The 17,146-nt window shown below is 29.5% G+C and overlaps 4 protein-coding genes across 4 annotated transcripts; 3 read left to right on the forward strand and 1 right to left on the reverse strand.

The window, feature by feature from the left end:
- Window positions 1-111: 111 nt before the first annotated feature.
- Window positions 112-435, forward strand: ELE39_003533 (uncharacterized protein; the record flags this gene model as incomplete). Its single annotated transcript, XM_067346637.1, has 1 exon — window positions 112-435. The coding sequence occupies one exon, from the start codon at window positions 112-114 to the stop codon at window positions 433-435; it is 324 nt and encodes a 107-aa protein (XP_067200736.1).
- Window positions 436-509: 74 nt separating this feature from the next.
- ELE39_003534 (uncharacterized protein) lies at window positions 510-4,937 on the reverse strand (the record flags this gene model as incomplete). The annotated part of the gene is made up of 1 exon (XM_067346638.1): window positions 510-4,937. The coding sequence occupies one exon, from the start codon at window positions 4,935-4,937 to the stop codon at window positions 510-512; it is 4,428 nt and encodes a 1,475-aa protein (XP_067200737.1).
- Window positions 4,938-5,250: 313 nt separating this feature from the next.
- On the forward strand, window positions 5,251-11,544 carry ELE39_003535 (large low complexity; the record flags this gene model as incomplete). Its single annotated transcript, XM_067346639.1, has 1 exon — window positions 5,251-11,544. One exon carries the CDS (start codon window positions 5,251-5,253, stop codon window positions 11,542-11,544), a length of 6,294 nt encoding a protein of 2,097 aa, XP_067200738.1.
- A 650-nt stretch (window positions 11,545-12,194) lies between these two features.
- Window positions 12,195-17,122, forward strand: ELE39_003536 (iN family; the record flags this gene model as incomplete). The annotated part of the gene is made up of 1 exon (XM_067346640.1): window positions 12,195-17,122. A coding segment is annotated over one exon (4,928 nt), but the record flags the coding sequence as incomplete, so codon positions are not given.
- Window positions 17,123-17,146: the final 24 nt, after the last annotated feature.

The following is a 17,146-nucleotide window of genomic DNA, read 5'->3' on the forward strand; positions in this document are numbered from 1 at the left end:
TTCTCAAAATGTCATAAATGAATTTTGAAATATAAATTAAATTGGCGCCACTTTAATCTAAATTTATAATTTTTATTTAACGAATGAAATTATAATTCAATTACACTAAATATGAATAAAGCTCAAAATATTGATATTGAAAAGTGGAAAAAAGAGTTTTTTTCAACAGAAAAGTCTTCCTTTTCTCAGGAAGAGAGTGGAGTCAATTCTTGTATACAAGAAGAAAAAAAATTGTTGGAACAAAAAATATCCGAAGAAATACAAACTTTGGAGCTTATGAATCCTGATGCATTTAATAGGATTCCAATGATATATGAAAAGAAGGATTCAAGTTTTATTCAAGAAAATTGGAGAGAATATAGGGGGCACCTTACTCAAGATTACTTAAAAAAGTCAAAGCAAGCAAATAGAAAGTTGAAAAAGCAAAATTTGTAATTAAATCCTAATGAAAATTTTTGAGAGACCTGACTATATACCAGACCATTTCAATTAATTTTAAACATTTATCGCTAGTAAATATGATCATTTAAAGTCAAAATTTTTAATTTCAAAATACATGACATTTTTCTCAAACCCTTATTACTATCATTATTTGATGAATTTGTCAGTGATTTTACAATATCATCTTTGATATTCGTTCTAAAAACTGCTGGGAACTTGAATATTTGAGAAATTATTAAATTGCATAAATATCTAACCAGTGCGTTTGGATGATTTTCCAATATATTCGAAACCAAAATAGAATATACACAAAGGTTATCTAATACAAAATCTAGTGAATGCTTATTTTGATTTCTCTTTTCATAAATCAATAACTTGTTCTCCCTTGTGTAATGTAAAACTCTTATTAATATAGATAATGATTGCAAATTGTGAATTTGTAATTCATAAATTGATTTATTCCAAATTCCACTTTCTTTTGAAGGATGTTTATGCATTAATAGCTTTTTAATTTCTTTAATATGGTTTTCTAAGTCTAAAATAGATTCTTCCTTATTAGTTTTTTCCGTCAAATATTTGACTAAATCAGAGTTCTCTAACTTAAGAAGTTGATACTTTTCAAAGTTTGTGCATTCAATCAAACTTAACATTAATATAAGATGAATAGAACTTGAGGAAAAGCTATCAATAATGTTTTTCATGTTTAAATTGTTCATACTAGAAATAATTGGAATTAGTAATAGAGGATAATTATATGAATCTCTTTCAACATATGGATTTAAAGGATAGATTCCAGAAAATGATTCCAATATAATATAATGAATTTTTAGTACCTTTTCTTGAATATCTGGATGGTTCAGATTTATTTTATTGTAACAATTATCAGTTAAGGGTATAACTTCAGGCCATAGATCCTCTATAGGGTCAGATGATGTATTTTGGCTTAAATATATAGGTTTCATCTCTTGATTAGTGTTTACTTTTAAAGATGAGTTTTCAACTTTTTCTTCATAAGTAGAATTGAATATTTTAAGCTTAGTCAATTCAAATAAGTATTTTCCAATGTTGTTGTTATTACAGATTGTCATAATAGAAATAATTTCACTCGAGATATTTTGGTTTGAATTGAATTGAAATTCGTTCTTAAACTTATTATAATTTGCATCATTACTTCTGTCAAACAAGTATTTAGTCTTTCCAATTGATATGGAGAAATCATTTGAGTTTGGGTTTTTTAGAAGATTCAATTCACTACCAGTAATATAAAGCATTGATAGTAAGTCGGAATATAAACTTTCAGATTTACTTTCATTTTCAATTACAATTGAATCAAAATAATCTTGTGAAGTTTTGTCACATAATCTTTTAATTTCAATATAATTGCTTTCAAGATTACCTATTTCATTAAATAAATAATATCTCAAAGTTTTATTATAAATGATTTTATTTTTTCCCTTATAATTAAACAATTTATCTTTATCTTCAACCTTATTCCCTATAGATTTTGTAAGGACTAATAAATTAATTACTAGCTTTTCAACTTCCAAATTAATTAATCTGTAAATTTTCTCAGAACTAAATGAGTTAATATTATAATTTTCAATTTTTTTATTTAGCCAGTTACTGAAAATTCTTCCGAACTTTTCCAATAATAAATCATTATTTAAATTACTAGATAGTATTTGAATTAACAGCTCATTAATATAGACAAAAATTAACCAGTGATTTGCAGCTTTATCTAATTTTGATTCAATCTCTTCAAATACTTCATCCTTAAATGCCATAATCTTTTCATTTTTATTATTTAATTCAAAAATATGTTTAAACAATTTATATGTCAAAATACTAAAACCTTTAGATACTTCGTAAAACAAATTCTTGTTCTCAAAAATTAGTTCGTAGTCAATGCTAGAGATTGAATCAATTATAGTTCCCACCCAATGATCGTATTTAATGCAGAAATTATCAATCAAGTGAATACTTCTCCACTTTTTAGAGCTCAAAATATTATTAACGTTTGAGATTTTATAATTAATGAGTTCCCATTTCTCCAATGGCATTGTTGAAGAAATTGAATCTAAAATTGGAACATTTATCATCTTTTTTATAAAACTAGTTAAAATATTTGAAGGAACTTCCTCCTCCTTTATAATTGTGTAGATTAGATTTTCTATCATTGAATTAGAGTTTTGAGTGATTGAAAAACTATCTTGTGCATCGACAACTGGATTTTTTGCATCCAAATAACAGTACCAATGCTTCCTAGACTCTGAACTATTCGTTAGTAACAAAAAAGCGCTTATTCCAGTTATATAGTTTTTTTCAATTTCAGTTCTATGGTTAAAATTATTCCAGTGAAAATCAAGGACTTGAAAAAATTTATTTATAAAATGTTTGTAATCATTCAAAATACACTTCAGTATTATGAATAGGCAAAATTGAGGTAATTCCAAATTTTCCAGGCTACCACTTTCCTTGAATTTTTCTTCGTTTTCTATACTCTCGATAAACCTGTACACTCTTGAATTAAAGGAGTCAATTTCAGAATCCTCAAATTTGTTCATTTCTGTAGAGTCAAGCTTTTGAGCCTTCATGTCCTTATTAAGGCCGTTTTTAGTTTCTAAAGTTTGAAAGCTTTGTTTACTTTCGTTGGAATCTGTTAGATAAAGTGTAATTAGAAGTTTTGAATTAATATGAATTCTTTCCAAAAGGTTATTATTAAAAATATCAATTAAAATAAAATTATTCTTAATATTTTCAATAACTAGTTGGTTATTTGTTAAAATGAAGATTTCCAAAATATTAAACGCAAATAAGTCCAGCTGTTGATCCGAATTAAGTTTTAATAATAATTTTGGAATAATAAATTTATTAAGTGCTGTATTTATTATTTTCTGGCCATTTCTAAATTTAAGTTCAATATTAATAAGGATAAGCAAAATTTCTAACAATAATTTGTATGTTGTCTCTGTACAAATGATAGTGTTTTTAAGAAATTCGCTAATTAAAAGAAAAACACTTGAAATATATTTATTGACAATTTCAGGGCTTATATCATATTTTACCATACCTAAGAGAGTGAGTGACTCAGCAAGAATCTCTTGATCAACCTGTCTTAAGTGGATTGGCTTATTTGAAATCTTATTATTGATTTGATTAGAATCTAAGTATTTTTCCAGAACTTTTTCATCTTCAACATTTAAATCATCATAATTTATAATAATATTCTCTAGTAAACCCTGAGTGTCTATATATTCAACAATTGCTTGAATCAAAGAATCTTGTATAATACACGAGCAAGTTATGACAGAAAAATAAGCTTCTTTCAAATCCTTAGGAGATACTGCCCCATTATGAGGTAGTTGGTTTGAAGCTGATTGAAATTGAAGTGGGAAGTAAGAAAACAACACTTCAGAAATCAAACTCGAAAGAATACCATTTTCATTACCAGAAGACAAGTCACTACTACTTTCTTCACAATTCTCGTCATCGGGATTATTTGAACCGTATATTAGTTCAAGATGATGCTTTTCCTCATCTGATATTTTTGGAATTCTGCCAGTGTAAAGTTGATAAATATCATATTCTCGATTTGGATTATCTTTATCTTTCTTGTATGAAAATAAGTGATTTTTGATACTTTGTTTATCATAATGAAAAATAATATCTTGAAAATTTTCAATCATGTATTGGATGAGCGGAAAAGCTTTAATGAGCACTCTTGGATCTTTTTCATTCTCAATATGCTGAATAACAATAGGGACAATTCCTGGACCAAGTCTAATTAATTCACTGTAGTATTCCTTTTTACTGAATATGAAGAGAAAAAAATCAATAATCTTTATTCTTGAAGAATATATCAACTGCCTGGTAGATACTTTGTAAAGTACTTGAGTAATTAAATAAAAAACAAAGCTCATTTTATAAAGTTCATCATCATTTTCTGCATCTTCAATGTTAAAATGATTAATGAATTTATGATATGAACAAATTTCAGTGTAGCTTTTAAAGTAATTCCCTTCATTAATTACCTTTCCTGGCCCAAAATCTGATAACTCTGTATCAGTCTCATTGTTCAGTTTGATTATTGGATTAAAGCAGTATTCATCCTTAATATTCTCGTCGTCTCGTATATCAATTTTAATTCCTTGAAGCAAATTGAAATCTTGACAACTAAGAATGCACCGGATAATCCCAATTACACTATCCACGCATGCCCAGTCCGAAATATAGTTCAATACAAAGCAGCTGATTAATTTTATATGTGTTAAAGTAAAATCTTTATTTGGAAGGTAACTCCATAGCACCTGTTCTATAATCTCTATTCCTCTCTTTTTTTGAGATACTATTGGTGAAACAAGTTCAGACTCCAAGGAGACAATTAAATCTTCAATAGATATTTTTTTATTAGTCAGAAGAGTTGAGATTTGCTTAATATCGTCATTCTGAAGCTTGTCACTACTAATGCAACTGGCAATAGTAATCTCAAAACCCATCTAATTTGAAGAAAATCTCGCTATTGATAAATAGAAAGCCCAGAATAAACGCAAATAAACCTAAATATAGCTTGAATATATTTTATAATTTTTTTAAATCAAAATTTTAAATAATAAGATTTTAATGCTAATAAATTTTGCAGTAATTATTTAAATTTGGAGCCAAATTTTATTTTTAATAATTTAATGCATAAATTTATCACAAGTGTATAATGTGTGAGGGTATCGTAAATTAATATTAAAAAAAAATCGAATTAAATAAATATGTAATTAAAGCCGAGACTTTGTTTGAAACAGAGGTAAATTCAAAGCTATGACTGAAGATCAGATAAAAATGTCTTCAACAGATTCTCTTGACTCTTGTTCAATATCTAATTCATCAGATAAAAATTCTCTGTTTCTCGAAGAAAATTATTCGAATAATATTACAATTTCAGATGATAATTTTGAATATTCCGTTTCAGAAATTGAAGGGGAAATAAGCTCAAATCTATCGAGTTTTGAAGAAAATTCTTTGGTTGATAGATTTTCTTCGGACTTTAACTATCTTAATGAAGAGGATGATGAAAGTGAAAATTCCGAGAATAATTTTGATTATGTTTTCAAAAAGTGCGATAATGATGTCTTTTTTAACAATATAGGATTTTCAACCAACTTAAGTGATGAAAATATATTCAATTATAACATTAATGATTATTTAATGTTGGAACCTTATTTACACTACAGCGAAGAATTGGATAAAAAAGATGAAATATTATCTAAAAGATGTGACTTAATTAATGAGTTAAAACAGAAATTAATAGAAGATGGGAATAATTTTGCTGTGAATGGAAACAAAAGAATCTTCCAGGAAGAGCTAATCGAGTTAAAAAATAACCATTTTGGCCATCCTTCATCTATTTCCCATGATAATAGTGGAATAATATTTGTGGGTACAATTAAAGGGTTTTGCCTGATTTACTTAGAAACAAACTCGAAAAAATGTATAGTTATTGACCCTGTTAATGGAGTTCTCTCAAAAATTACTTCAATTTGCATTTCAAAATCTGAAAGCAAGGATTTTGTTTTTTTGTCATTAGCTACAATTGATGGAAGCCTTTGTCTCTGGAAACTAAACATCGTTAATATAAAAGAGTTTCTAATGCATGATTGCAATTTATTAAAGCATTTAGACAACGAAGTTTTGCAGGATAATGTTTTACTTTTTCCTGGTTCAAACGATTGTGAAAAAGGATGTTTAGGTAGCATTCAAATTTTTCACATAAAGCCGCTAATTAAAGAAGAAAAAGAATACTTAGAAGAGAATAAGGCCAAGGATATGACTGATACAGAAATTAACAACAAAACTAAAAATGAAACCGTGATTGAAAACGGCATAGTTTCTGAAATGGCTATTTTACTGAACAACTCTCCTAAACATATTAAACATGGAATCTTGAATCACGAATTCATTGATATTCGAACTCAAGAATCTCTTAATAGATTAGCTATATTCATTAGCGATTTACAAGGGAATCTTTACGTAACTTTATTAGTTAATGCATTTCCTAAAGTTAACAACGAAGATGAAGCCTATACAAATAATGAAAAAGTGGCAAATGAATGGATAATTCATGAAAAGATCTTTTTATATAATTCAGAGGAGGATATAATTCATCAGTTCAAAAGTCTTCCTCCTCCACCACTAAAAAAGAATTGGAACCAGGAAAACACTCAAATAAATACAGGACAAACTAGTAAAAGGGAAATTCATCCAATGGACCATTATCAATTTTATCTGGTAGCTGGTAGAAAGGGATTCTCGCTTATAAGCATGCTTCCTCATCCTGCTCTCTGCAATATAGTTAATTTAGTGGATGATCTGAAAAAAGTGAATATAGATATAGTTGAGAATGAGGCTAATGGAGTCTATTTAACTTGGCTCCGTCCTAGTATAATTTCAAAAAACGCTGAGGGTCGACAAATGCAAATTAGAATCTTAGCCTCTATCTCAAGGTTTTTGTGTATTTATGAAATAAAATCATTCGAGGAGTTTGAAAATTCGGATGAAATTAAAGTTGAGTTAAAATTATCAGCAGTTTGGACAATGTTTGACTCTATTCATGGGGTTTTTGCATTAAGCGAAAATATTATAGCTTCATTAGTGGGGTTTCGTGGAATTTACATATACCAGATAGTAGAAGATTATGATGGATTTAATTCTACTACAAAACTATGTAAAAACACCAATGAACTGAATGTTATAACGCAAGCATTTATAGAAGAGGAAGATAAGCAAAAACAAAAACAAAAACAAATTCTCGATAATATTTTAAATAATAGTGTTTTTGATAACTCAAGGAATTTACATGATACATATTTAATAGTTAAAAGTAAACCTATTGATATAGTCAATCAAGTAAATGAAATGCTAGTTTGTATTCATAAATACACTGACAATAATAAAAAACTATTTGTAGTTTCCCAGAATGTAACAAATGATTTACAGGAATCGATTGATTTATATGGTCAATCTTTCATTCAGTGCAAGACAGGGAAAAGTATTCGAGTATTGCTTCTACTAAATGATAAGATCATTTTACTTTTGATGTTATTTAAATCGTGGATACCCTTTTTGGAAAATGAGTTCAATGTAAATATGGAGCAAATAAAATCCCTAGTATATGATGACGTTTCATGGTCAAGGCTGTCTGCATCTTTTATATCACTCTACGAGAAAAGACTACCAAGCCTTCAAACTTGGACAAATATTGACAAAAATATGATTTTAAATATTTTAAAGAACATTTTTAATTCTTTATTGGATAGTGTAGCTGGCTTCCACTCCAAAATTGAGAGTAAATTGTTTGAGGTCTATATAAAACAAGTTATCAAGCTAATTATAGACTCAAGCATTAGATTAAAGCTTTGGGAGTATTTGTTTGAAGAGTTAATACCAGTAATTCAATCTTACAACTTCATTCAATTATCTCAAATGCTCAAGGAAAACTTTGAAGTGGTTTCTCTATTAGACTACTACTTAATGTCAATAGTAGACAGATTTATTGGAAAAGAAATGAGCTGGGAGCTTTTAGATGAAGACTTTTTAAAGTTATTGATTAATTGGTACAAAAACCGTATTCTAAAATTTGAAAAATGCAAAATTGAGAGTAATTTAAAAGATTATAAGGTCAAAATTGATGATGGTATAAATGATACATTTAACCAAGTCCAGTTTATTTTGATTAGAACCTTGAAAATGGACTATTCAGTAACAAATTCATGCGGAGGAAACGGAAATCCATGGCTAACTTTCGTTCCATTATTTAAAAAGTATGGTGTTTGGACAAGTTATATATTACTATATCTATTTAGTAAAAAAGATCCAATTGACCTATTTAAAAGAATTATGATTCAAATGTACGAATATTTTATTGAAGGACATACATTGAACCAAGAAAATGAGACTTTCAGTATGAATAATAATTTATTACAGGTAATAGATATTGTTAAGTCGCAAAAAAGATTGGAGGAAAACTGCACAATACAAAGCTATTACTATTATATTTACTCATTAATTTTCAGGGACAAATATCCTTTTGATGAAGGTGAAATAAAATATCTGGATTTTAAACAAATAACTAATATTCCACTAAGTTCAGATATTGATGAATTGATCAAATCACTTTCTGAAGAAATTAAAATTGAAAAACTCAAAATAATTAAAAGTAATTGTGATTTACTCATTTTGATTTCATTTAGATTCTATGTATCTATATTAATTGAATTAAAGAAGATAAAAAACTCACTAATTCATTGTACAGAAGAAATTGTCAATGAAAACAATGATGGTGAGAAAGAGAGAAAAATGGTCAAGTTTGAAAAGATTTATTTAGTAATGGAAGATAAATTGGAGTTGTTTGTATACAAAGTATTAAAAATTGATGAAGCTGATGATTCTAATAAACTGGATCATTTAATTAATTCTGATTCCCCACTAAAGAAAAATTTAGATCTAAAAACTGAAATATTGAAAAACATAATTAGGAAGAGCAACAAATTTGGGCTGTCCGTAAACTATTTACTTGGAAATTACTTGAACTGGGTAATATTTAATATTAAAGATTTCAACATTAAGAAAGAGACTGATTATAAGTTACTAATAAATTGCTTCTTTAAAATAATAGAAAAGCTAAGCATTCATTTTGAAGAAACAGAGCAAATCTCGAACTTAGTAAAATGTATGGAATACAATTTAATAATGGCGATAATAAATAGCAACAGAAACAACGAGGGAATGAACTTTCTCAATATTCTTTTAATTTGTCTAGGAATGGATAATTATACTCAAGAAGATGAGCTATTGTCTTTTGAACACATCCAAGTCAGGAAAGACTACAATAAAGTTGAAATGAATCAGAGATTGTCCAAAATATTGAAAAAATATTCACTATATAACTTATCACTGTATTTGTCAATTCAGGTTTATGATTTGGAAAGTATATTGGATATGTATTCAAAGAAGCATTTTATTAATAATAGTATTTTGAGGGAATTATATATCATGGATGAAGAGAACAATAATATACTATTTTCACTAAATTATATTTTGGACACTATTGAAAAAGGGATAAGCTTTAAAGTATTTGATTATGATCAGGTGTTTGTTTTGATTATTAAGTATACAGATTTACTGATTAAGATAGACTCCCTTAATACAATAGACTTGATCATCCACATTTTGAGTAAATGTTTGAATGATGAATTTAATTCAACAAGTAAAAACTCGGTAATATATTATGCCAAAATAATCCAAAATAACTTAAATCAAAAAGTAAAAAAATTATTATTAAGCTCGTTATTATACTACAAAAATACTAGAAATAGTTTCTTTCAGGAAGAACTTCTTTTAAGTGAAAAATCAATATATAAGAACCAGCCAGAATTGAAAAGATGGAACGAGCTGGTTAACCAACTGATACCACAGTATTTAGAGAGCTTTTTGAAAGAAAAGAGAACTAATGATTCATCTGTCTTAGGTATTTTAGACTACTGGTATCAGAGTTCAGTAAGATATGATGAGTTGCTAAATACTCCTTTTGAGAAATGCTTCTGCATATGTAGAGAATTCAATAATGAATTTGGACTGATTTATATTAATCAAATATTTTCTGTTAACCCAAATTTATACAACCCTAATGTTTGTGAAAATTCTGACCAAATTTTTAAATTTTGCATTTTAAGATTTAAAAGTTATCTTTCAAAAATTAGGGGATTACTAGAAGGTAAATTTAGTAAGGAAGTATTTAGCTTGAACTCAAAAATAATAGCTAAGGACAAGACTATATTATATTCTCTTAATATTGAAGAGGTCAATTCATTAAAAAGTAGAAGAGACTTTTGTTTACTATGGGAGGAATTAATTGAATTTACCAACTTTATTTATTTGTATTGCTTTACGAACTACAACATCAATAGCAATTATTACTATAATATGAAAAGTGGAAAGTATATTGAGTTTTTTAAAGATATTCTAAAGAGTTTACTAGCAGAGATAGAAAGTGTTTCTGAAAGATATAATAATAAGATATTAACCGAAATAGCAGAAGAATTTTACATTAAAAAAGGAAATAAAATATCTCAAAATATGGATTTGAAATTACTTGGAATGGACCTAATAGTTATTTTGTATTATATATTGGCTTGCTTTATACTTGGTAATGGCCACTACCAGTATTTATTAGAAAAGTATTTAATCAAGTTTGGTTTTCTTTCAGATTTTCTTTTTAATTCAAAGTTAAATAAGTTGTTCCCAAATCCAATTGGCAATTATTACATCTTTATTAAACCAATTTTACAGCTAATAATAAGTGAAGCAAAGTCCAAAAGTAATGAAGAAGCTGATAGAAATCCAAACATAAACTATCCATGTAAATTTTGGCGTCATTTAGCTCTGGAAATGATGAATACAAAAATATTCATTGATAAATGCAATGATGAAGTTGGTCAACTTTTTCAAGGTGACTTGTTACATATTTTTTATTCTTTTGTTAATGCAATAAGAAAAGCCATTATTGTTCAATTTAATGATCAGTCGAAATACTTTGTAAACTCTTACGAGACAAAATATCCGGAATATAGAAATAAGATACATGAAAAATATTTAAGATATGGACTAAAATCAAGTTGTTTTTACTGTAAGCAGTCTATTTATAGTTTTGAAGAGGATGATCTTAAATTGAAAGCACAAAACAATCTTCAATCTTATTCATTTAATATTATTTCTAATGGAGTTAACGAATTTTCGTTCAACGATAATAACATTTTTAAAAAAAACAATAGTCAGAGTACAATTGAAATTGAAAGACCAATCCAACAGAAATTCAGTTTGAATGGCAAGAGAGAAAATGAAGATTCTGATGAAGAAAACGATCTTATGAATATTAACAAACTATATGTATTTCACTGCGGAAATGTTTTTCATAAGAAATGTTTGTACAGTAGTATTAACAATAGATTTGGACTATCAAATAATAAAAAAGACGAAATATCGAACAATATATACATTGGAGATAAAGAGCCAATAAATAATTGTCTACACAAATATAGAGTTTCCTTTAATTACTAACTGTATAGAAAAATTACGAGCCACTATATATTTCAAATAAAAGACAAAAACAGTCGCAACACACTGAAATTGTTCAAAATATTCTAAAAATAAATTAATTTATATATACTCTTTATTATATTCATTTCACATCTATTTTTTCTTTTTTTTTAATCCATTTTGCATGTAATTAAGATATTTTAGATTCCCCTCTAGCGCGCTTTGGCGGTAAATGCACTATTCTTCATTTTTAGATATCGGCATTAAGAAATTAATAATAATTGTTTATAATTAATAGGTATCGGGTACCTATACTAATAAGTGGTTTTAATAATTAAAATAAAACAATTTTACAAGAAAGTTAAAAATTGAGTACACGCACAAATTACATAATAATAGTCAGATCAAGTAAAAAGAAATTTTCAAAATTTAAATAATTCAAATGTGTGTGATGAGATAATAGAGAAAAGTTAATTGATTTGAATACAGAATTACGAATAATATTAAATCGAATTTTTTTGTAACTAAAGAGCAGTTTGTGAGCACAAGATTTTTTTTTTGTCAGTCAGAGATAAGCCTGGTTAAGTTATAGGCTTTTTGTTTATTTATCTTAATATTATAATTAATTAAATGATGAGAGCGTAATAATTAAATAAGTTAATAAATTAACAATGGTAATTTCAAGCAGCAGTTCATCATTTAATAAAAATGGTAAAGTCAATCGGAGTAAGATTGTTCCTTATATTACAAGAGAGATGAGCATCGCTCAACTTCAAGATAAGAAATACCATAGTTTTGTGCAAAATACATTGGCAGATTATCAAGCAAGTGCATTTGATGCTCAGAAAATTGCATTGGAAAAGGATAAGGAGCTTAAAGAGTTGAGAGATACACAAAATTCAATTAGAGTTTCGTTGAAGTATTATGAAGAAAAATGCAAACAATTAGAAAATGAGCTTAAAGCAACTTCAATGGGATTAGTATATGGAAGGAAGGAAAAAGAACAAGAAAGGGAAATTGCTAGATTGAGCACTGAAATAATGAGTTTTGAAAAGAAAAAAGAGGAGTTAGAAACAAATTTGAGATATTATCAAGATAGAGAAATGTATTTGCAACATGAGTTAGAACTTAAAGAGAATGAATTAAGTAAACTATCTCAAGAATTTACTTCCTTGACAGAAACTTATAATAGCACATATTCAGAATTGGAGAAATGTAAATTTGATCTTAGTACAGAACAGAATAATAATAAGTCATTAGAGAATCAATTAAAAGTAAAGAGTGATGAAATTACTAAATATCAAGGAAGCTTAACAATTAAAGAGACGGAAATTAATAATTTGAAAAATGAAATACAAAAATTAAATACAATGGTAGAAGTCAATAAGTCTGAAATAACTGCAATTAGTGAGCAGCTTAAATCCAAGCAGAAAGAGTGCTTAGATTATAGTAATAAGATTCAACAAATTGAATTGGAAATGAAAAAAAACTTGAATGAAAACGAAGTATTAATCAAGGATTTGAATTCTCAAATAACTTTGACTAGAAATGACTTGGCTCAAAAAGTTGAATTAATTAATGAGTTAAACTCTAGAATTTCTACTCTCGATTTAAAGCTACAGGAATCATCAAGAGACTTATTAGAGAAAGAAAAAACAATAGGAAAGCTTAAAGCCGAGCAGCAGATTACTAGCTTAGAGACTGACGGTCTCAAAACAAAGATTCAGATTATTGAACAAGAAAAAACTAATATTGAACAAGAAATTGAAACAATACTGATAGAAAAGAAAAAAGTAGATGAAGAACTTAAAGATACAATTAATAGGAAGAATACAAAGCTAGATGAAGCTTTAACTTATAGAATTGAATCTGCTATATCTGCTGAGAGGGAGATTAGTCAACTTAATGAAAAGAACCAAATAATTGAATTTGAGAAGAAAATACTACAGGAAAAATTGGAAATTTCTAACAATAATATAAAAATCAAAGATGATGAAATCCAGCAACTTAAAACTACAATCCAAGATCTTAATCGTCAAAACTCCAAACTTGAAAACGAGCTTCATTCATTACAAGAAAGTAGCAGAAGGGAAAGTGTGGAAAATACATTTAGAAGTAGTAGAGTTTGTTCAAATACTGCGAGTAATCAGATTAATACATCACCAGGCTATATAGTTAATTCCAGTGAAAATACAATTTCTAGTAATATAGAAAATAGTACTGTTGAAGCTGATGAAGAAACAGTTAATGTTAAAGGCGCAATTGAGAGGCCTATTCAAGATTCTAACACCTCTGCGACCTCTATATTAGCTAAAATGCCACCATCAAAATCAATTACAAGTAAAAGTGTAATTTCCTCAATACCAAAGCCAAAAGCTAAAACTGCAGTAAAATCAGTTCTTTTGGTTGATGAGAGTAAAGCCGATAAGTCTGTAACCGAATCCGTATCTATATCTGAAGTTGAAGTTAAACCTAAACTTGGAAGTAAATCGATACCCAATTCAAAGGTTAAATCTGATATTAAAGCCAAATCTCATGTTTTCGCTCAGCCTGATATGAGTTCTGGGAAACTTGTAAAGGAGGATGATGAAATCAAAGGCAATGAATTCGAAGAGACTGAGACTAAGGCTAAAGCTTTAAAGGAAAAAGAGGAAGCCGAGGCCAAAGCTAAGAAAGAAAAAGAGGAGGCGGAAGCAAATGCCTTGAAGGCAAAGGAGGAGGCGGAAGAAAAAGCTAAAAAGGAGAAGGAGGAAGCTGAGGCTAAAGCTGAGAAAGAAAAAGAGGAGGCGGAAGCAAAGGCTAAAAAGGAGAAGGAGGAGGCGGAAGAAAAAGCTAAGAAAGAAAAGGAGGAGGCGGAAGCAAAGGCTAAAAAGGAGAAGGAGGAGGCGGAAGAAAAAGCTAAAAAGGAGAAGGAGGAAGCTGAGGCTAAAGCTAAGAAAGAAAAAGAGGAGGCTGAAGCCAAAGCCAAAAAGGAGAGGGAAAAGGAGGAAGCTAAGGCTAAAAAGGATAAGGAGGAAGCCGAGGCAAAGGCCTTGAAGGAAAAAGAAGAGGCTGAGGCGAAAGCCAAGAAAGAAAAAGAGGAGGCGGAAGCAAAGGCCTTGAAGGAGAAGGAGGAAGCTGATGCTAAAGCTAAGAAAGAAAAGGAGGAGGCGGAAGCAAAGGCTAAAAAGGAGAAGGAGGAAGCTGAGGCTAAAGCTAAGAAAGAAAAAGAGGAGGCGGAAGCAAAGGCCTTGAAGGCAAAGGAGGAGGCGGAAGAAAAAGCTAAAAAGGAGAAGGAGGAAGCTGAGGCGAAAGCCAAGAAAGAAAAAGAGGAGGCGGAAGCAAAGGCCTTGAAGGAGAAGGAGGAAGCTGATGCTAAAGCTAAGAAAGAAAAGGAGGAGGCGGAAGCAAATGCCTTGAAGGCAAAGGAGGAGGCGGAAGAAAAAACTAAAAAGGAGAAGGAGGAAGCTGAGGCTAAAGCTGAGAAAGAAAAAGAGGAGGCGGAAGAAAAAGCTAAAAAGAAGAAGGAAGAAGCTGAGGCTAAAGCTAAGAAAGAAAAAGAGGAGGCGGAAGCAAAGGCCTTGAAGGCAAAGGAGGAGGCTGAGGCGAAAGCCAAGAAAGAAAAAGAGGAGGCGGAAGCAAAAGCTTTTAAGGAGAAGGAGGAGGCGGAAGAAAAAGCTAAAAAGGAGAAGGAAGAAGCCGAGGCAAAGGTCTTGAAAGAAAAAGAGGAGGCTGAAGCTAAAGTCAAAAAGGAGAGGGAAAAGGAGGAAGATAAGGCTAAGCAGAAAGAGGGGGTTGAGGTCAAAGCAGATTTAAAAACAAATTTGGATAACGAAGAAAATTCTGAATCTAAAGAAAAGAAGTCATCTGGGTTACTCGCTAAAGCAATAGCAAAGGCGAAAGCAAAAGCAAAGCTAAATCCTGTTTTATCGAAGCTTCCTTCTAAAAATAATCAAGAAATAAGCAAAATTGAAAGCAAAATAGAAAATAAGATAGAAAAAGATGATGAACTAAGTAAAAAAGAAAATAACAATTTGAAAGATTCAAACGAAAAGCCTAAGGCAAAGTCAACAGCTAAATTGGGTCCACTAATTAAATCGAATAGCGAAAAAGAAAAGGAAAAAGAAGAAGAGGAAAAATCAAAGGATTCCGAGAAAGATGAAAAATTGAAGGAAGTTGAGAAGGATGAAAAAGAAGTCCTAAAGGAAGCTGAGAAAAATTTATCCAAGAAGGAGTCCAAAGATGAGGAAAAAAAAGAAGAGGATCCAATAGCAAAACTCAAAGCAAAGGTACCAATTAAGCCAAGTCCACTATTGAAATCAAAGAGTGAAAAAGAAAAGGAAAAAGAAGAGAAAGAAGAAAAACTAAAAGAAAAAGAAAAGGAAAAAGAGGAAGACAAAGATGAAGAGGAAAAATTAAAGGAAAGAGGGAAATCAAAGAATTCTGAGAAAGACGAAAAGTTAGAGGGAGTTGAGAAGGATGAAAAAGAAGTCCTAAAGGAAGCTGAGAAAAATTCATCCAAGAAGGAGTCCAAAGATGAGGAAAAAAAAGAAAAGGAGGATCCAATAGCAAAACTCAAAGCAAAGGTACCAATTAAGCCAAGTCCACTATTGAAATCAAAGAGCGAAAAAGAAAAGGAAAAAGATGAAAACGAGGAAAAGGAAAAATTAAAAGATGATAAAGAAAAGAATAAAGAAAGTGAACATGTTGAAAATAAATCAAATGTTTCAGAGAAGATTAAGAACTCTGAAAGTAAAAATGATGAAAAGGACTCAGAAAAGGATACTTTGAATCAGAGTAAAACTAAAGAAATAGCTAAATCTAAAGCAGCAGCTCAACTTAAAGCAGCAATTTTAGCCAGGGCATCATCTAAAAAAAATATCTCAAGTGATAATAATGGAGGTTCTGAATTAAAGAAAGCAGAATCTAAAAAGGATATTACTGAAGACGAGACAAAAAATGAAAGTAAGCCAAATAAGGATGAAAAGGATCTCAAAAAAACTTTGAAAGAAGGCGAAGGTTCGATTTCAAAAGTTAAGGGAAAAGGTAAAGTAAAGTCTAAAACAAAAGCCAAGGCAAAAGAAACCCCACCTCCAGCTGAAGAATCAAGTTGGTTCGGTGGCTGGTTTGGAACTTCAACACCGGAGGAGCCACCCAAAGAAGAGGAGAAAAAAGAGGATGAAGCACCTCCTGCGCCACCAGCTGAAGAATCAAGCTGGTTTAGTGGGTGGTTTGGGACTTCAACAGCGGAAGAACCTCCAAAGGAAGATCCAGCAAAAAAACCTACTCCCAAGAAGCATTTAGTAAAGAAGTCATCATCTGTAAAGAAAGATGAAAAGGAGGAAAAGAGAGAAGAAAAAGAAGAAAAGAGAGAAGAAAAAGAAGAAAAGAAAGAAGAAAAAGAAGAAAAGAAAGAAGAAAAAGAAGAAAAGAAAGAAGAAAAAGAAGAAAAGAAAGAAGAAAAAGAAGAAAAGAAAGAGATAAAGAAGATTGCTGAAAAGGAAAAATCAGAGGAAGATCCGGAGAAAAAAGAAGTCAAAGCAAAGACAAAGTCTAAAGCAAAAGCCAAGGCAAAAGAAACCCCACCTCCAGCTGAAGAATCAAGTTGGTTCGGTGGCTGGTTTGGAACTTCAACACCGGAGGA

Source organism: Cryptosporidium sp. chipmunk genotype I (genome assembly GCF_004936735.1).
Source record: "Cryptosporidium sp. chipmunk genotype I strain 37763 chromosome Unknown contig_68, whole genome shotgun sequence".
Classification (NCBI taxonomy): Eukaryota; Apicomplexa; class Conoidasida; order Eucoccidiorida; family Cryptosporidiidae; genus Cryptosporidium; species Cryptosporidium sp. chipmunk genotype I.